This window comes from Triturus cristatus, chromosome 1_1, assembly GCF_964204655.1.
Source record: "Triturus cristatus chromosome 1_1, aTriCri1.1, whole genome shotgun sequence".
Lineage (NCBI taxonomy): Eukaryota > Metazoa > Chordata > Amphibia > Caudata > Salamandridae > Triturus > Triturus cristatus.
In genome coordinates, this window is record NC_140579.1 from 131,687,793 (window position 1) to 131,708,178 (window position 20,386).

At 49.6% G+C, this 20,386-nt stretch overlaps 1 protein-coding gene across 5 annotated transcripts in view; it reads right to left on the reverse strand.

Moving 5' to 3' along the window:
- Window positions 1-12,686: 12,686 nt before the first annotated feature.
- Window positions 12,687-20,386, reverse strand: part of LOC146869795 (major histocompatibility complex class I-related protein 1-like) — a 193,950-nt gene continuing 186,250 nt past the window's right edge. For all 5 annotated transcript variants that reach the window (XM_085616223.1, XM_085616143.1, XM_085616458.1 and 2 more), the window contains one exon: window positions 12,687-17,721. In XM_085616223.1, coding sequence (XP_085472349.1) covers window positions 17,660-17,721 — 62 coding nt within the window. In that variant the 3' untranslated portion in view covers window positions 12,687-17,659. The remainder of the gene's footprint in view (window positions 17,722-20,386) is intronic.

The following is a 20,386-nucleotide window of genomic DNA, read 5'->3' on the forward strand; positions in this document are numbered from 1 at the left end:
AGGGTGGTGCAGTTAGTAAACCCTGTAGTGGTGAAGCTTTCCTTGCCTTCCTCGCTGAGAATCCACCCGGCATTCCACGTGTCCCTCGTGAAGCCTGCCGTGGGAGGGCCCAGTAAAACCCCTGCGCCTACCATCATAGATAGTGAGGTCGAATACGAGGTGAAGGGAATATTGGACTCCAAGATCTATCGCAACCGGTTGTGGTACCTGCTGGCGTGGGAGGGCTACGGGGAGGAGGAGAACTCTTGGGAACCTGCTTCCAACGTCCATGCTCCCGAGCTGATTGCTCAGTTTCATAAGGCCCATCCGAAGAAGGCTTGTTTATGTCAGTGCTCTTCGGGGGAGGGATGTACTGTCACGACCCACAGATGGCGCCGACGAGCACTGCCAGGTTCCAGGAAGAACACCCGTGGTAAACGGGAGTAAGGGGAACTACAGTTCCCAGGGCGCAAGGCGGGCAGACGTACATACGTCAGCGCGCTCAGCGCAATCAAGAACAAAAGGAACATCCGGCGGAACTCAGGGGCCGGTTATTTTGGTTTCCTGGTTCGAGCAAGACAGAGTGCTGCGTACTGGTAGGGGTGCCCCGCACCGACTTACTTTTTCCTCGCAGGCTCAAGGGCTTGCAATTCTTGAGCATTACCGGTCTGAACTTACTCGGTAGTGATTCGGACGTAGTCAATCCCGTTGGACGCCGATCAAGGCATTGCGGGATCGCCAAGGCTTTTGCTTCCGCTTCCGGATAGACCATTGTCGATCCCGTTGGGCGCCTTACGAGGCATTGCGGGGTCGCGAATTCATGTTATAGAATTCTCGAGACAATCAGAGTGTTCGAGTCCGTAAGAAACCAGGCATACAGCGGTTTCGTCTTAGAAGGGACTCAGCGAAGGCTCCCAGAGCTAGCAGTACTTACTATCTGAACATTGTGGTAGCGAGACCTCTGCGATACTGGTGGGGGTCATACCTTGTTACTTGCTAGTACTGCACAAGACGTATTGGAGCAGTGCTATAGGGGTGTGTTGAACACATCACAGGGGTGCAGGAATTACCCGGGGTGCTAGTCCCATCTGCACGTCATTTGTTTATTTTGTACTCCATACAGGGGCGGTGAGGTGACTTCTGGCATACGTCCTCCCCCCCTGTATGGTCAGAAAACCCAGGATTGGTGGACTCATGAACATCAGCTTCAAGGGGATCCACGTCTCCCAAGCCGTTATTTCCTTTACAGGTCTCCCTCCCCGCAGTTCCCATCCTTTCCTTCCCTCGCCTGATCGCCCTTCTGTGTCTGTCATATTTATATCAGACCAAGGGGCTATCTGGAGGTGGACCCCTTACAGCATCGTGCGACCCCGAGGACTATTGGACGGTGACAATCCCTGCCTGACCCCCCTATCGACAGAGAAAGCGTCGGACAATGTGCCATCCCTTCCACATCTTACTTTGGCATAGTTCCCCTGGTGCAACCTTCTCAGAATTGAGAGAATATCCACGGGGACCCCCATCTTTGTTAGCACCGACCATAACTTATCTCTGGGTACCAGATCGAAGGCGGCACGGAGGTCCACAAAGACTGTATAAAGACTGCCGCCCTCAATCAGCACCGTCTTCCAGTATAAAAGGTTTAAACTGAAGATTTGGTCGGTGGTAGAGATGCCTCGCTGGAATCCCGCTTGGTAGGGACTCATAATCGCCATTTCTTCGATCCAATCCTGGAGGCGATTTAAAATGAGCCTGCCAAAAATCTTCTGCGGTACATCTATTAGGCTAATGGGTCTATAATTGGCTGGGAGCAGAGGCGAACCCTTTTTAAAAATTGGGACAATCTCCACCCCCAGCCAAGTACCCGGAATAGCCATGCCCGCTAAGATGGCATTGTAGAGGGTCGCAAGGTAGGGGGTCCAAACGTCTGGCTCCTGCTTAAACAAGTCGCCCGGGAGACCATCCAAGCCAGGTGCCTTTCCTGTGGCAAGACCGGTCAGAGCGACTCGTACCTCCTTAAAAGTGAATGGTTCACCAGTCTCAAGGGGGCAGTGGGGATAGTTAGAATTTTCCCCAGCATCCTCAGGTAGTTTATAAAGAGACTGGAAATGATCCTGCCATACATTGGCCGAGATATTAGGTTCTAAGGCAGGTGTCAATTCCTCGGAACCCGTGTTGACACAGCGCCAACATTTGCGCGAGTCTGCACGGGCCAGGAAATTAGTGAGTTTAATCCATTTGTCATGTTCCCATTCACTTTTGGCATTTGAGGTCATGGACTTGTAAACACTTCGTCGGGCCCTGATGTCCATGGCACACCTACCTTCCTTGATTGCACCCAGAAGGTCGGCTTTCGCCTTACGGCAAGCGCCGTTATACCAGGATGGACCATAAGTTTTTCTATTGGTCCTGGTTAAAGGTTTCGTTAAACATTCAGAAACTATTTTAAGGAGGTCGGCATGTAGCTGACCCAAATCGGAATGAATAACCTCGCTAATGTCTTTCTCTGCTAGCACCTGAAGTTTCTCAAATAGAGGCAGTGCTTGAGCATATAAATTATGTATCTTATCCGGATGGGAAGATATGTGCTCCCACTTTATTCTGCGTCTATTAGTCTCAAGTACCCGACATTCCTCAGTTTCACCCCTTTGGGTTCCCCTGGCTAGGGAGCCGGGGTGACTATAGTTTAGTTCGAGGGCGTTATGATCGCTATCATTCCTGATAGTGACCCAAAAGTCGATGACAAGGGACCAAGAAAACACAGGAACCAAGACATAGTCCAGTCTGGACTCGCTGCCCGTTCTATTAAAAGTGCATCTTGCCATTATATCAGACTTGGACCTGCCATTGCAGGCGCGAAGGCCGTATTTCAGCAAAAGGGAAATAATTTGCAAAACCAGGGGGGACCATGTCTTTGGAGCCGGAGCCTGAGTGGGAGGTATGTGCCAAAGGAGATCCTCCTCCGTGGCCAAACCTTCCATGAAGCCAGGGAGGGGCTCGTAGTGGCAGTTAAAATCCCCTCCTATGAGATAGGCGGTACCCTCTGGTATGTCATTTAAAACCAGAGCGAGCTCCGTTATAGTAGATGACTCCTGGGTGATATTAGTAGGCCGTGAGTAGATGTTGATCAACAACAGGCTAGCGGCATTTGACCACTCCAACAGCACAGCAAGAATATCTGCTGAATTAGTGGGAAATATATCCGCCCTGCAGCCTTAGTCAGTGGCCACCCATATTGTGAGGCCGCCTGAAGGGCGCCCTCTGCCCCCCCATGTTGCGTGCTTGGAAAAGGTTGCAAAGCCCTTGTAAGTGATGTTTTCTCTAGCCCACGTCTCTTGTAAGAGACAAATGTCTTTCTGCTTAATAAAAGAACACCAAGACGGGTTATTAAGTTTATTAGAAAGACCCGCAATATTCCAAGATAGAATTTTAAGGGGGGAGGAAGTTGGTGCCGTAGAGGGTATAATTTGGGATAAAACCACTTCCGACTCCGACCTCTGGGGGGAGGATGAGCCATAGTCAATTTCCTGAGTAGCCCTCAGAGGTGGGGTACTCCAAAGTGGAAGGGCCACCTCTGTGCTACCCTCTTCAGTGACTGTAGTGTGGGGAGGATGTTCCTTCTCCTTGGGAGGTACTGGTTGTCTATTCTTGATTATATTCAAAGCGCCACCGCCCATAGGCATAAACGGTCAATCCACCATATCTAAAATACAGAAACGATTTTGGGTGGGGACTTGGTCGTGTCTAGGGCACCCTGTCAACCAGCGTTCCCTATCCGCCAATGGAGCCCTTGTCCTATTTCTCCTAGGAACTAAGTCCCATCCATCCTCAACTTGTGCAGTTATTGTGGGAGGTTAGAAGAAGGAGAGTGGAAGCGATTGGATAAGAGACCCCACAGTTGGATATGGCCAGCTACATATGTGAGAAACTGTTCGGGGATCCCTAAAATTAATCAATACGCAGTCTCCCATAATAGTTTTTTTGGTGTTACCCAACCACGGGAGTCTCCTAACCATGAGAACCTCGCTATTGGTACCCTCGGGTAAAGGCCTATTTTTGGAGAGCCAGTGGATGACTTTATTTTTCAAGGCCACCACTGGTTCGCTAATAGATGGTTTTAATTCCGGGATACCCGTTAGGATGACTGTGTATGGGGCTGACTCAGGTGGTAAATTAACTAGTCTATGTCTGCTATCATGCTCCTGCACCCGTGAAGGAGAAGGAAGTGGAATGTCACGGAGGGTGGGAACAATATTCCGTGGAGGGATCATAGGCCCAGGTTTTGGCGAAGGAATCGGTCTGGGCAGATGTGAGTGGGGGAGCTGTTGTGGACCGGGACTATCCCTACGTAGTGATATGTCTATGGTCTTTATGGGTGTTTTGGTTGATTTGAATATGTCCCCTAACTGAGCCATTCCATGATGAAGATTTTTTTTTATAGATGATTCCAATTTTGCAAGGCGATCTATTAGGGGGGTGAGCAATTCGCTCATGAGAGATTTAATATCAGCAAATGTGGAGCCCTCCTCCCGTATAGCAATTTTTGGACTCACAGGTCTATTAGTCTGAGTTAGGGGTGCAGCCCCTCCCCTTCGTCCCACTGTCGGAGAGTTTGTTTTTCCCCTAGGAGCGTGCTTCAGATTCTTCGGCCTGCGCCCTCCTACAGTTTGAGCCTTTCCCTTCCTCTTGGGTATTGCTCCCTCGCAATTCCCCTGAGTGAAATCTGAAATAGGAATATTACTAGTGTTCGTAGGTGTCTCAGGGGCTATATCTGGTTTGTGTGTAGTGAGGGCAGTGGAAAGCCTTGGGGGCGGGAGGGATAGTGTGATAAAATCAATTGGGGTGGAAATATCACAGTCTGTGATAGATGATATTGTATGGCTTGGGTTCAGTGCTGTCGAGGAGCCAAGCAGTCCAGGCGGCCCCCCCGTAGCATGGTCAAGATGTTCTGTCAATTGTGGCGGGGAGGTAGCGTGTTTGAGGGGGCCCAGAGACGATCTTCTGATCCAATCAATTTCAAGGGAAATGCGCTTCTCTAGGGTAGTTATGTCGTCGATCAATAGGGAACCAGCCTTTGCAAAGTAAAAGTCCAAAGTACCTGTGGGCTTGGCAGCAGCCTGAGTTGTTTTACTCCGAGTTTCTCTCGCAGTCGCCATTGGTACAGTCGCGATAAGGACGTAAGAGGGTAAGCCCTGACCCTGCCTCTCCTGTCCTCGAACGGCCTCAAACGGCCCGCTCTTTGCCCGGTCTTCGCTCCGGGCGCGTTCCGCTGGCGCGTAGGGGCGTGACTCTTATGCTGCGCAGTTGTTGGAAAAGGGGGGAGGGCGGGGCCGGGAAGAGGACACAGGTGTGCTGGTTCAAGGCAGCAGCAAGCACCCTGGTCCTCGCAGTCCCGGAGTAGCGATAGTTCACAGCGTCCTCCCCAAGTGCAGTGTCCTTCGAGATCAGCAGTCCCAGGCAGGGAGAATGACCGGCTTCCAAGGGTCCTGCAAACAAATGCAGCGAGCGGCTCCCGCGAAGCGGGGGCCGCGAGAGGTAAAATGCTGGGTGGGGGCGGGGCCGGGAAGAGGACACAGGTGTGCTGGTTCAAGGCAGCAGCAAGCACCCTGGTCCTCGCAGTCCCGGAGTAGCGATAGTTCACAGCGTCCTCCCCAAGTGCAGTGTCCTTCGAGATCAGCAGTCCCAGGCAGGGAGAATGACCGGCTTCCAAGGGTCCTGCAAACAAATGCAGTGAGCGGCACCCGCGAAGCGGGGGCCGCGAGAGGTAAAATGCTGGGTGGGGGCGGGGCCGGGAAGAGGACACAGGTGTGCTGGTTCAAGGCAGCAGCAAGCACCCTGGTCCTCGCAGTCCCGGAGTAGCGATAGTTCACAGCGTCCTCCCCAAGTGCAGTGTCCTTCGAGATCAGCAGTCCCAGGCAGGGAGAATGACCGGCTTCCAAGGGTCCTGCAAACAAATGCAGCGAGTGTGGTATGTCTGTCTGTGTTTTCTTACTGTCCCATTGCTCCCAGTTTGTGTCCATGCTTGTTTTGAGATGATACACTTCTTGTCTGTGTTGGGGTATGGTGTCTGTGCATTGTTCCAGAGTGATGATGTTGTGTACTCCTGTTCTGTCTGGGGTCCCATTGCCTTTCCACTATTTGGCTGGTCATATGTGGGCTTGTTGTACTTCTGTGTCTGTTGTTTGTGAGACTTGTGTTTGGCTATTGTATTTGTGCCAGCATTGGTTCAGGCATCCCTGAGTGTGTGTGTGATGTTTGTGGATGCACCCCAGGGAGTGCGATTGTTTGGCAGTGTATTCACAGGACATTATTTGCACCATTCTGTGTGTTTGACACTAGTGTTGAGTGGTGCAGGTGTGAGGTGGATGGAGGAGGGGTATGTGTGAAGGCTCCAAGTTGTGTTTGACAGTCACGGAGTTTGTCAATGGGCCCTGTGTGTTGTGCTGATGACATACACATGTCAAGTAAGTATATGCAGATGTGTGGCTGATCCCTGTTTGACTTCATACATTTCCTATAATCCCTGTGCCTATGCATGGCCTGCCTTGCTGTCTCCATGAGTTGTTGCACAGAGGTCACTGTGGTTTAATTTCACTCACTGTGCCAGCCATGTGTGATTTGTTGGCCTAAGGGTGTTGTGATATGTTCCTTCTCTTGCATGTGATGTACACATGCTTTGTGGCTGGCTCCTTGTCTTCCCATCGCTGTCCACCTCACTTTTGGCTATCCCATGTATTGTCCTCCATTGCTGCTGGCATCTGGTATGTGTATGTGGCTGTGTGTCAATGTGGGGTGTGTCTGGGTGACTTGACAGGCAGTGTGTACAGTTAGGTGATTGTTCATATTCAGTGTGAGTGTTCATTTTGTGATTGGACTCAGTTTGCTTGAGATGAGTGGAGTGTCGGTGTGGGGAGGAGGGTTGCCCTGGCCCTGAGCTTCTGTGCTCTGTGTTCCTCTTCAGCCCCGCCTGCTGAGACTAGCTCCCTAGTTGTTTGGTGTGTGTGGTGCAGGGTCTGGGTTCACCTGGCTGGTTAGTTGTGCAGGGGGAGCACATGAGGGGCACATAGCATGTCTCCTAATGGGTGGGGAGGCAAGTGTGTGAAGGGTGTAGTTGTGGCCCTGAGTCTTTGTGGACTGCCCATGCCTGGTGCTGGCCCTGCCTCCTGCATTGTGCACATGTTTCCCCACATCTTCACCGCTGCAGTGATGTGACCGGGACATTGCTGTGATTTCGCGGTTGACGGGTGACCTGGATGCTGAGGGATGATTCATGCCATGTAGGATGTGTGTGGGTACACTTGTCAATCAATCAATTAATCAGTCCATTTGTAGAGCGCACTACTCACCCGTGAGGGTCTCACGGCACTGGGGGGGAGGGGGTGTTGCTACTGCTCGAACAGCCAGGTCTTGAGAAGTTTCCTGAAGGTCAGCAGGACCTGGGTCTGTCGCAGGTGGATGGGGAGGGTGTTCCAAGTCTTGGCGGCGAGGTGGGAGAATGATCTGCCGCCGGCAGTCGCTCGTCGGATGCAGGGGACGGTGGCAGGGCGAGGTCAGCGGAGCGAAGCTGGCGGTTCAGGATGTAGAAGGTGAGTCGTTCGTTGAGGTACGCTGGTCCGGCGTTGTGGAGTGCTTTGTGAGCGTGAGTGAGGAGCTTGAAGGTGATCCTCTTGTTGACAGGGAGCCAGTGCAGGTCTTTTAGGTGGGCTGTGATGTGGTTCTGGCGGGGGATGTCGAGGATGAGGCGTGCAGAGGCGTTCTGTATGCATTGTAGTCATTTCTAGAGTTTGGCTGAGGTTCCCCCGTAGAGGGCATTGCCGTAGTCCAGCCTGCTGCTGACGAGGGCCTGCCTGACCGTCCTTCTGGTTCTGGTGGGGATCCATCTGTAGATCTCGCGGAGCATGCATAGGGTGTTGAAGCAGGAGAAGGAGACAACGTTGACTTGCTGGATCATAGACAGCGATGAGTCCAGGATGACCCCCAGGTTGCGCGCCCCTTAGTTCAGTGCACCATCACTGAGTAGGGAAGTCCAGGTTACTCAATCAATCACTCAAGGATTTGTAGAGCATGGCATATCACTCCTGAGGGTTTCAAGATGCTGGAGAGTGTAGGTTGTTGTGTTGTTATTCTGTTAATTCGAACAGCCAGGGTTTGAGTCCCTTCCTGAACTTATAGCGTAATGAGGTGGTCGTGCGGTGCAGGGTGAGGCTGTTCCAAGCCTTGGCCACCAGGTGTGAAAAAGAGCCTCCTCAGCTGTTGCTATGGGGGATCCGGGAGGTGTCAGCGATAAAGAGGGTAGCGGATCGCAGGTGTCTGGTCGGTTGGTGGAAGGTCATGCATTTGTTGATGCATGCTGGTTCTTCGTCATGCAGGGCCTTTAGCATTTTGAAATGGCATCTCTTCTGTATTGAAGCCAGCAAAGTTTCTTGAGGTGTGGTGTAATGTGGGTCAGTTTGGGGAGGTGAAGGATGAGTATTGATGCTGTGTTCTATATTGTCTGTAGTCTTTTCAAGAGGCATGCAGTGACTCCCACGTAGAGTGTGTTTCTGTAGTCCAGCCTGCTGGTGATGAGTGCTTGCGTGACGGTTTTCTAATATTAACGGGGAGCCATCTGCAAATCTGAAAATATTGTGAATGCACATATAGGGTGTAGAAGCTGAGTTGACTAGATTCTTCATAAAGAGCTTGCTGTCCAGTATGATGCCGAGGTTGCGAGCATGGTCTGTCACGGTGGCGGGTGGGCCGAGCTCGGCTTCCCCCAAGAGTTGTTCCATGGCGAGGTGTTGTTGCTGAAGATGAGTACTTCCATCATGTCCGTGTTGAGCTTGAGACAGTTGTCCTTCATCCATTCTGCGAAATTCATCATGCATCTGTGGAAGTTGGCTATGGTGTTGGAGGGGTCTTCTGACAGCGAGAGGATGAGCTGGGAGTAGTCAGCGTAGGAGATGATGTTTAGTCCGTGTAATCTGACACTATTGGCCAGGGTTGTCATGTACATGTTGAAGAGGGTGGGGCTGAGGGACGATCCTTAGGGAGATCCGCAGATGATGTTCTTGGGTTCCGAGGTGTACGGTGGGATATGTATTCTCTGGGTTCTTCCGGTAAGGTATGAGGCAATCCATTTGAGGGTGTTTTCCTGGATTCCGATGTGGTGGAGTCTGTTGATCAGGATATTGTGGGAGTTGGTGTTGAATGCGGCTGACAGGTCCAGGAGAATTTGGTCTGCCATTTCTCCATGGTCCAGGAGGGCCCTGATGTCATCGGTAGCTGTGATCAGGGCTGTTTCAGTGCTGTCGTTGGCACGGAATCTGGATTGAGGGGGATTCAGGAGGTTGTTATGTTCCAGGTGTTCAGTGAGTTGCTGGGTGATTGCCTTCTTGAGAACCTTTGCTGGGAAGGGGAGAAGGGATAGACCTGTAGTTATTCGGTACTGCTGGGTCAGTGGAAGGTTTCTTCAGGAGGGGCCTCACTTCGGCGTGTTTCCAGTCCACAGGGAAGGAGACCGAAGCTATGGAAGTGTTCAGCACTTTCTTGAGTTCGTTGTCAATAGTCTTGCTTCCGAGGTTGAAGATGTGGTGGGGACATGGGTCCGTGGGTCCACTTGAGTGCACGGAGTTCATGATCGAGATTGTGGCCTGATTTGTGAGAGGATCCCAGTGGGTGAGCAGGTGTTCATGTTTGGTGTTCAAGGGTGTGAGCACTTTGGTGCTGTTTGCAGTGGGGATTTGGGGTTTGAGGTTTGAGGTTTTCGTGGATCACTGAAATCTTGTTGTGGAAAAAGTCCGCCAGGGTGTCACATAGTTTTTGAGAGGGACAGATGTCAGTCTCGGCAGCTGCAATGTTGCAGAACTCCTTCATGAAGGTGAAGAGCTCCTGAGGTTTGTGCTGGCTTCTATGCACTCTATTACGACATTCTTCTTTGTTTTTTTCAGGAGGCGGTGGTACTGGCTGAGTGCAGTCCTGAAGGTGGTGTGGTCTCCTGTCTCTTTGCTGGTGTGCCATTTCCTCTCCAGTTTTTGCCACACTTGCATTTGGTGGCTTTCAGCTCTGCAGTGAACCAGCTGGCTCTTCTGGCAGGTCTTTTTGGCTGACTTGGTGGGGGTGAAAGTGTCGGCGCAATCAGTGTTCCATTAGAAGAAGTTCGTCCCAGCTTGTTCTGGATTGTATGTGTTGTGTGGGAGGTAGGTGATGAGAGCGCTGTTCCACTGGTCTTCTGTTGTCTTTTTCCAGTTTCTGCACATGGATCTAGGAGCAGGGTGCCTGTGCTGGTGGGTCCTGAGATGATAAAGTGGACGCTGTATTGGTCGATCCAGATGAGCCGTGAGACATGGTTGTACTTGACCCTTTTGCTGGACGTGAAGATGGGGTTGAATGGGTCTCCTGTGATGTGGGTAAGGTCAGTAACAAGTTGCTTGAGGCCAAAGTTGTTTCCAGGAGGTCTGTTGTATTTGTGTCGGTCGGATCGTCGAGGGGAAGTTGAGGTCTCCTAGGAGGATGAAATGCCTGTTGGTGGTGCGTGGAGTTGCGCAGCAGCAGTTATTGGTACGTCCGTGGTCCAAGGCTCAGAGGACGGCGGCGATGTAGCTGTTCGGGTTGGAAGAACCAGGGTTCCTGGCGCTGGGCACGATACAGGCAACAAACTGTTTGTTTGTTGTGCTCCTGAGGCGGAAGCCGGGAGCGAGGCTGTGTGCTAGTTTTTTAATCACTTTGTGTCACTTTAAACTTCGTGTAAATTTTAAAACTCACTCACGCTTTCTGGAATCACTGTGGTCCAAAGCAGCCGATCTATTGCTGCAGCTAGACCGCCCCAGAACTATGTTTGGCGCCAGCGCGCTGAAACCGGAGGCCACGCCCCCTTCCGAGGCCACGCCCCCTCCCACAAACCGTACTTAAGACGCCGAGTTAAGGCGCCAGGTAACTGTTTGTTTGTTGTGCTCCTGAGGCGGAAGCCGGGAGTGAGGCTGTGTGCTAATTTTTTAATCACTTTGTGTCACTTTAAACTTCGTGTAAATTTTAAAACTCACTCACGCTTTCTGGAATCACTGTGATCCAAAGCAGCCGATCTATTGCTGCAGCTAGACCGCCCCAGAACATTGTTTGGCGCCAGCGCGCTGAAACCGGAGGCCACGCCCCCTTCCGAGGCCACGCCCCCTCGCCCCGCACCGGAAGTAGCATAGATTGTGCACATGTTCCGGACGCGCAGCGGACGAGCGCAGCGGGCGCGACGAAGGCGCGCCGAAGGCGCGCCTAAGGCAAGCCCGTCTGCGCCCGTCCGCGCACGACTGGGCTCAGGGCCAGAATCTATGCAGGACGGGCACACCGATAGGGTGAGTTACTCGCGACGTGCCTTACTAAGTCTCAGACCTACAAAAAACACACAATGTAATTATGTTCATCTGCCCCCCGGTCAAATTACAACTGACTCAAGCACCATTCGCACACTCTGGCCTGAAATTAGCAGGACTGAACTGTAGGTTGCTCCCCATGCACGCCCTGCTTATTAACCATCTGCTCGTGGACCATGAGCTAGACATCCTGTTTCTCACACGACTGGATTACAGCAATGCTGTCTATTTAGGAGCCCCTGAAGCTACTCTGGACAAGCTGCAACGAACCCAAAATGCAGCTGCTCGGATGCTGATGGGCCTTCCCTCCAGATCCTCCGCCAGACCGGCACTTAAGGCACTCCACTGGCTGCCAGTGCGAGAGAGGATCGAGTTCAAGGCTATGTGCATCGCGCACAAGCTCCTCAATGGACAAGGCCCCTCGATCCTGGGAGACATGGTTACCCCGTACAAAGCCTCGAGATCTCTGCGCTCGGACAATGAGCGACTGGCGAATATCCCCAAGTTTAGGAGGGCACGTACCGGAGGTCGTCGCTTCTCAGTAAAGGCAGCCACCCGCTGGAACTTGCTCCCCCGTAGTTTGCGTTTGGAACCCTGCTACCTGCGCTTTCGCAAGCAGCTCAAAACTCTGCTTTTCCCCAAATAAAAAGGTTTTCTTCCCCCTCTCCCCTCTTAGCCAACCTTACAGGTTTAGAGCGCGGGGATGCCTCCGGGTCACCAGGCGCTCTACAAATCTTTAAATAATAATAATAGGCTTGACTTTGGCGCACCAGCTGCGCACGTCCACCGCACAGCCATGCTGCGGCCTCCATTAAATAGGAACTGGGAGAGGGGCAGGGCACTTGGTGGCAGGAAGTGGGAGACGGGAGAACGAGAAGCGAGCGGTGAAGTCAGTGGCAGAAAAGTAAAAACAGAGAGCAGAGGCAGTGTGAGATAAATGTCTGACTGAGCTAAACTGGGTACTAATTGGAAAGAAAAAGGTTGTACTGGCTCCTCTAACTAAACAGAAGCAGTGAAATACAGTTACAAAGACAGTGCAATGTGGTCTAAACTAGTACAGTAAAGCAAAACTGCTAATACTTGTGGCTGAAAATACCTAAACAAGGTGGGAGTGGCTGCAAGCGGGGGTAGTCAGCGGGAGCGGCACACAAGCGGAGGCAAAGGGTACCTTGGTTGCAGCACGTGGAGCTGGAGTGGGCTACTGTAGCCCCACACAACCCACTGAGCATACCTGCTGTTTGGTGATCGTGCTTTCTGGGTTAATAACAGTCCTGTTAAAGGATTCAGGGATGCAGTGGTAAGTCAAACACAATTTAGCTCTTTATCATAGCCCACTCAAGCACTGCACTAGGAAAAGGTACTATATACATTTAAAAGTGTTTTATTTCAACAGTCTCATTCTTAGTACATGACTAATAACCACACATAATATACTTAAAGCAGCACTTTTGCATGTTGCTAGAAGCAAGAATGGCATGAACAGTTCTAACATGATATGTCCCTTGCAGCATATCCCCATAAAAACGACCTCTATGTGCTATACTATAAGAGCCTGAAGAACCTAACTTGCATCTATGGTGTCTTGAGACCCAGCGTACAGCATACCTGTTCACAGCGGTGCAGCAGTGGTTATCGGACTACAGCCATGAGAGAATGTTCCCTCAGAAGGAAAACATACAATCAGTTGGGCTCAGTTCCTCTAATCTCTGTATCAACTCTAGAGTGGATGCCGCATCAGTCTGGCAGGACCGCTTGTGATAACCTGGTGCAAAGACATCTCCAATTCAGTGGGCAACTAAAAAGGTTTATATAGGGCTGGCTACTGACTTTTAGCCTACACTGGGGGACTTTCCCACAATCTAAGATATAACAGGTTTCAACCAGAATGATAAAAATACATCAACGGGGGCTACATGTTTACCTTATGTCTACTGCCAAACCTTGAAACAGAAATTGCACAGCATGCAGCAGACTTGTGTCAAATTATTTGACAGGAGAGTCATTGTTTGGATGAAATGACGCTTTCACAGGTTCAGTGAAAACATGCTGAATGTGAAGCAAAGGCAGGCTAACTTAACATCCTTTGGCATTTTATGATATTATTTTCCTCAATCAAATACACCAAAAGGTAAAGGACAGTTGATTCATTAAGACAAATCCACTTTGATGGTACCCTTTCCTATGCGCAGTCTCCTACATGGGACACAGATCTGCTGTAATCAAAGCATTCTCCCATACTATAACACTGTCCACACTTCACATTCATGCATGATCCTAACACTATCCGTTCTGCATACAGAGTCACAGTCCTATGGCTTTGAAACTGTGCACTCAGCATATGCAAGTACAGCTCCCACATTATCCAGTCTACACACAGATGTATGACCCCACCTCCATCCACTCTGCACATAGATGTACTGCAATGCACTGATGTGTTAGGCTGAGGCTCGTTATGCTCAGTCTGTTAGGTTGCTATCCGGTGCGAGTGCAACACTTTATTTTAAAATTGAACTGTTAGGCTGCTATTCGGTGCAAGTGCAATACTCCATTTTTTAAATTGTACTGTATGAAATTGTAATTTTTTAAGAATTGGTGGTTTGCACATACCCATTTGTTAGAACCCTTCCCCTTGAAGCCATATTCTCTCTGCTTGACCGGCGGTGCCCGTCTGTAAGAGTGGGCCCGCCTTGCCTGGGTCAGCGTTCTACTCCTCCCGCCCACCGGACTACAAAAGCACGCTGGCGCGAGCGCGCAGCGTGTGTTAAGCTGAGGCTCGTTGTGCTCAGTCTGTTAGGCTGCTATCCGGTGCGAGTGCAACATTTTATTTAAAAAATGAACTGTTAGGCTGCTATTCGGGGCGAGTGCAATACTTCATTTTTAAAATTGAACTGTATGAAATTGTAATTTGTTTTTAAGAATTTCTGGTTTGCACATACCCATAGAACCCTTCCCCTTGAAGCCATATTCCCTCTGCTTGACCCGCGGTGCCCATCTGTAAGAGCGGGCCCGCCTTGCCTGGTTCAGTCTTCTGGTCCTCCCGCCCACCGGACTACAAAAAGCACGCTGGCGCGTGTGCGCCGACGGTGTGCCAAAGGCAAGCCCGTCTGCGCCCGGAGCGCGCCCGGAGCGCACTCAGCGGCAAGACCCTTACACCAGAGAGGCTTTGCTGAAGCTTCGGGGTGAACGCTGCAGTGATTGCGACACTTTCAGCCTGGGGGATAAGATGGTAGCGCCCCCCTGCTCACACTGCTTCTATCAGGTGGGGGGAATTTGATATTAACGACACAGAGACGAGGGGAGCTAGCGGAGCGGGGGGGAGTCGGGTGGGACCTTTGGTTGAGGGCTGTACAGGTTCTACTTCTAGAGATCAAGGGCCGATCACTGCATTGCCCCTGAACACACTGGAACAGCTAAGAGCCTGCCGGCGGTGACACCTTCGTATGTCCCTGAACTTAAAGGGCTAAAGGTGGAATGCAGGAGGTTTGAACGTCTCTGGAGAGTAGATTATAGTAGACAGAGCAAAGGTGCTTACAATGAGGCTCTCAAACACTACAAGGAGGCTATTCTGGAAGCTAAACGAATATACTTTACAGCTAAGATTCAAGAGGCAGGAAATTCAACTCTTTAAATCTGTGAACTTTTTAGCTAAACCGCAGCAGGCTTTCTGCAGCCAGTTGGCCGCCTTCTTTCAGAACAAGGTGCAAGTGATATATGACAGCCTTGCTTACTCTTTAAACGTTCAGGCAGCCAACTACCAATCCTCCTCCACGGTAGAGATAGCGCAGTCTAAGCTAACTGGATTTAGACCCCTTCTTGTTGAGGATGTCACAAACCTTCTAAAATCGATCAAATCTGGATCTCCGAACGACCCCTGCCCTCCTGCTATTATGCATCTGGCCACCGAGAGGATCAGTGAGAGCCTCACCCCTCTGATTACCAAGTCCTGGCATCAGGGATCTACCCCACGGCCTGGAAGACAGCATGCATTAGGCCAATTTTGAAGAAGATCACATTAGAGCCTACCGAACGTAATAACTACCGTCCGATCTCGGGTCTACCATTTGTAGCTAAAGTCCTCGAAAAATCTGTCAATATGACACTGACAGAATATTTAGAGAGCAACAGGCTATTGGATCCGACTCAATATGGTATTCGGCCAAGACACGCCACTGAGTCCGCCTTGACTGTGGTCTCTGAGGGGATTCGGAGAGTGGTGGATGGCGGGGGCAGGGCAAATCTCGTTCTCCTCGATTTGTCGGCTGCATTCGACACCGTGAATCACACGGTGTTGGTGCAGCGACTACGGAAGGTGGGAATTGTAGACTCTGGCCCTTTTCTCCTCCTTTTTGCAGGATAGGAAACAGAGTTTGAGGTGGGACGGCTTAGAATCGGACAGTTTCAATCTGCCCTGTGGTGTTCTACAGGGGTCAACTCTGTCCCCGACGTTGTTTAACGTCTATGTGAAACCACTAGCAACACTTGTTAGGAAACATGGTTCCACGTTTGTGTCGCATGCCGACGACTCTCAATTGGTGATATACCTGTCAGATAGGCTTGAGACTACAGCTGCCAGTTTCCACTCCTGCCTAAAGGACTTCATGAAGTGGATGAGTCTGAGCTTTTTGAAGATAAATACACGAAAGACTGAAGTGATCGAGTTTGGAAACGGGACATCATCCTTATGGAACAAGTCCTGGTGGCCGCTAGAGGCTGGGGAATGCCCGCATCCTGTCAGGAAGGTTAGGAATCTCGGAATTATTTTCGATGATAAACTCAACATGTTAGCACAGGTCAACAGTTTAACTTCTGCTAAAGACCCTTCGCAAAATCTTCCCTTTCATCCCCCCCAAACTACAGAAGACGGTTATGGCGGCCCTTTTTTTGTCCAAATTGGACTATTGCAATGCAATGTTTTTGGGCATCGATAAACACCAGATTAACAAATTGCAATCATTGCAGAATTCAACGGCACGATTAATTCTAGAGCTCCGTAAGGGTCATTTACGTCGCATGGAATAAGAGCATTACATTGGCTCCACGTGCGGCAGAGAATCAAATTCAAGGCACTCTGCCTGGTGCACAAGGCACAATATGGGGGGGGGGGGGGGCTCAGATGATTGTCAGGCAATGTTCAGGCCCTATATTCCTTCTCGAAACTATGATCGGCCAGTCTTGGCCTGACCTGCACCCCCAAGTTCCGAAAGGCCAGATGGGGTGGCCGATTCCTGTCCTGTTGTGCGGCAAAACTGTGGAATAAGCTGTCAGCGGCACTGAGACTACAACCCAACCTTTTAGTTTTTAGGAAGGCCTTGAAAACCCGGCTGTTTACCCCTGAGTAGATTTAGCTCAGCCCCTGCTTTTGCCTAAACTCATCAGCGCCAAGACGCCTTGGCATTCGAGCGCTTAATAAGCTCCATACCATCATCTCCAACACTATCCACTGTACACAGGTGTATAGCTCTGGCACAATCCACTGCACACAGATGTACAGCTCTGACACTAGCCACTGCGCACAGATGTGCGGCTCTGACATTATCGAACCTTTTTTCACAGATGTGCAGCTGACATTATCCGCTGCACACAGATGTACATCTCTGGCACTATCGACTCTTTCCACAGATGTACAGCTCTGACACTATCCACTCTGTACACAAAGGTATGATCTGGGCACCGGGCACTTTGCATGTTGCTGTACAATCCTTCGAGTATCCACTGCACACAGGTGTTGTGGTCTGACCTCACCCACCCTGCACACAGCACACACTAATATCTGCTTTATTAGTTTTTTATGTTCAGTGCCCAAACTTGGTTTATACAACTTGTTACTATAGGTAATCAGTGATGCATTGCTCCTCATTTTTATTGAGTGCCGAAACACTGGAATCCCACAGCACAAATACCATCAGTGCTGATTTGTAACAATTTAGCTAAATGGGTTTCATAAGAACAAGCATTCAGATTGAATACAAATGGAACCTATTGTTGGATAAGGCACGAATGTTAAAGTGTCTTAAAATATGAATTTATACATCTACACTTCAAACTAAAAGCAAGAATATGTACTTTCAACATTAATTACTGAAAATCAAAATAAATCAAAATTTATGAGAAATTAAATATCCTCTGTTCAAAGAATCTCAGACGTTTCCGTTGCAATCTCCCCCTCTACCATTTTACAAGCAAGGGCAAAATTGATAACAAGGAAACTGAAGATCCAGTGGAAGTCAGAAGGGAGCGTCAGAGGGTAGAATTCTGGAGCAGCAATGAACAGGCTGCTACTCCCCTTTCAGCTAGGGGCAGAGGCTGCTGGAGACCCAAAGTTGGATTCCTCGTCTCTGTCAAAGGATGCTCTCTTCTTGCTGAGGGTGCTGATGGGAGCTTCCTACCTCAGGTGTTTGACCTGTAAGAAAGAGTGAAGATCAGACATATCTGCAGAAAGAGCTTCATTCTGAACCCAGGCACAGATCATACGTAACACTGCAGGACAATCATGAATATACTGGCTATCCCTGAAAAACATTGTCTTCCAGTCCTACTCTGTGTCGAGCCCCCTAGTGGATGCTGTAAGTAACAACCTTTACCTGATTGATCTATTCACAAATGCAGTATCTGAGTACAAGAAATACAAAATAAATAGACATTCTTACTTGAACAGCACAAAACCCTGTGGCAATATTTATTTTTTGTTAACTAAATGTTGACACATTACCTTCAAGGGCGAGTTTAATAATATCAGGTTTTGGGATATGGTGAGGCCAAAAACACACAATGAAACTGGGCTCCTGGAGCATCCTCTCTAATCCTGCATCATCTTTTACCCACAGTGGTTGGCCTTACTGTGGTATTCCTGCCTCCTTGGTTTTCGATGCCATGGAACTTGATCCACCTCTGAGCTGTGCACTTGGGAGGAGATCTACATGGTGATCAACCGCTCGGCGTACCCCGGACCTGGCAAAAAGAGAGACAGCACTGAAGTTTGGACTGCCCCTGCTGCCCCTTGGACTAGCAAAGAAAGGACTGTATCTGTGGTGTCCTGCTAGAGGAGGAGTTGTCCCTGAGTCCCAGACAGAAGAAGGGACTCCACGAGTCAGTTGGTTCTAGCACCAGGCCCATACAAGTTGAAGTTGGTAGCAAAGGTCACTGGATTGTTGATCGCCACCAAAGTGCAGCCTGGGAGACAAAGTCCTGAAGCTCAAAAGTTGCAAATGAGTCTGCTGGACCTGGGAGAGTCATCGGAGTGCAGTTTGGTCGCCCCGAGGGAAACTTATTGCCAGTAGAAGGAAAACACTGGGTTTGGCATCACTGGAAACCAAAGACCAGTGGCAACTGGATTTTGGCTGGACTCCATCCGGACTTTGAGGGACATTGACTTCTGTGGCCAAAGATGCCCTTCCATGTTTGTGGACTGAGGGGTGGCCCCTGGAAGACCCCTGTCACCGTAACAGCAACCGCAACATCCCTGCCAGAGATGGTCTTCCAAAGTAACTAGAAATTACAGCATTCAAGTTTGGTAAAGGTTTCCAAAAACATTTTCACGATGCTTACCAATGCTTGTTTGCGATTGAGTAAAAGCTGTGATTCATTGTTTCTTCTAGTATTTATATCTCCAGAACACTCTTGTGTATTTTGTTTGAGTTGCTGTACATAAATTCGTTAAAAAATGATCTATTTTTATAAATTGGTGTCGGATTTCTTGAGAGTAGCGTTTCTTTCTAATTCAATTGTTTTGGTAGTTCTTAATGCTGTACACCTGGGGGCTTCTTTATGAGAAGCTTGAGCCGCCGGAGCGCCACTTTTTTTTACGCTAGGGCAGCATAAGCCTCTCAATCATATTTATGAGGCAACGCAAAGCCACTCTGGCTGGCTTTGAATGGCCTCATAGATATGGAGTAAGACAAAGCAGTGCAAGTCGCTGCCCTGCCTTACTTTGCATCAAGGAGGCATTCCATGGGCGTTTTTTCACGCGGCACCCATGGATTTTGACGCTGCCCTAGATTTACTTAATCACGTTAACCTTGGGAAGTGCCAAAAACCTTGTGCCTCCCCAGAGCAGAAGTAATATTTGTATTTCTCCTCATTTTTTCCTATTTCCAACATATAAAACAAGCATTTACAATGCAATAGGTCTCGCAATGACATTGTTTTGAGCGATTGGCATTGAAAATGTTATTGTTTCCCCCCCCCCCCCTTCGTGAATCATTAATCAAGTAATGGCATTGTAAATGACAATGTCTTCTACCTCCTGTTGAACCCCGCATACAGACATACATAGAAACCGAACCACAAACAGGCACACATGCATACACACGCTGAGAAACATACGCACCCCGTGAGACAGACACACTAATACATAGAGGCACACGGGTGCACCGAAGCACGTGATCACACACACGCAGGCACACTGAGTCACAGGCACACTGAAGCTGTGGGTCTGGCAGACTAGCCGACACACCAGACACTGTCACACTGAGTAGAGGCGCACACATGCTGAGATACGGATCACACGAACACCCGAGGCAGAAGCTCTCTGAGAGACTCGGGCACGCGGGATCAGTAACATGGAGACACAGGGTTCTAATAATCTGCAGAGGGCCACATAATTCCCCATTCCTTGATGCAAAAGTTGGAGCCAGATACAAACTAGTAAGACTTTTGATTCTTGGGATAATCGTACCAAAGGGGCTGTTACTTCTACAATTAGGAAAACATCCAATGCATGTGGCGGACCACTATAAAATAAAATAACCATTGTTGCTTTTCTCAGCAAATTGTACAACAGTCTGTTCGATTTTCAATGTATTTCATAGTTCCTGTGTGTCACTAAACGTTTGAAACTCGTGGTTTTATTCTATAAGGCCACTAGTGTCAAAATAAATATTAAGCCACAAGTGAAGGCAATGTCACCACACGAGGTCCAATGACTAGAACTAAAAATTCAGCACGGTTATGAGCGACACATCAAACGGGACAGGACAGTGAAAATCGGTTCCTCGCTAAATTAGACACCTAAATTCATTGACCATGTCGGCAAATGTGAAACATTTAAGCTGCTGAGTAAGATGTTG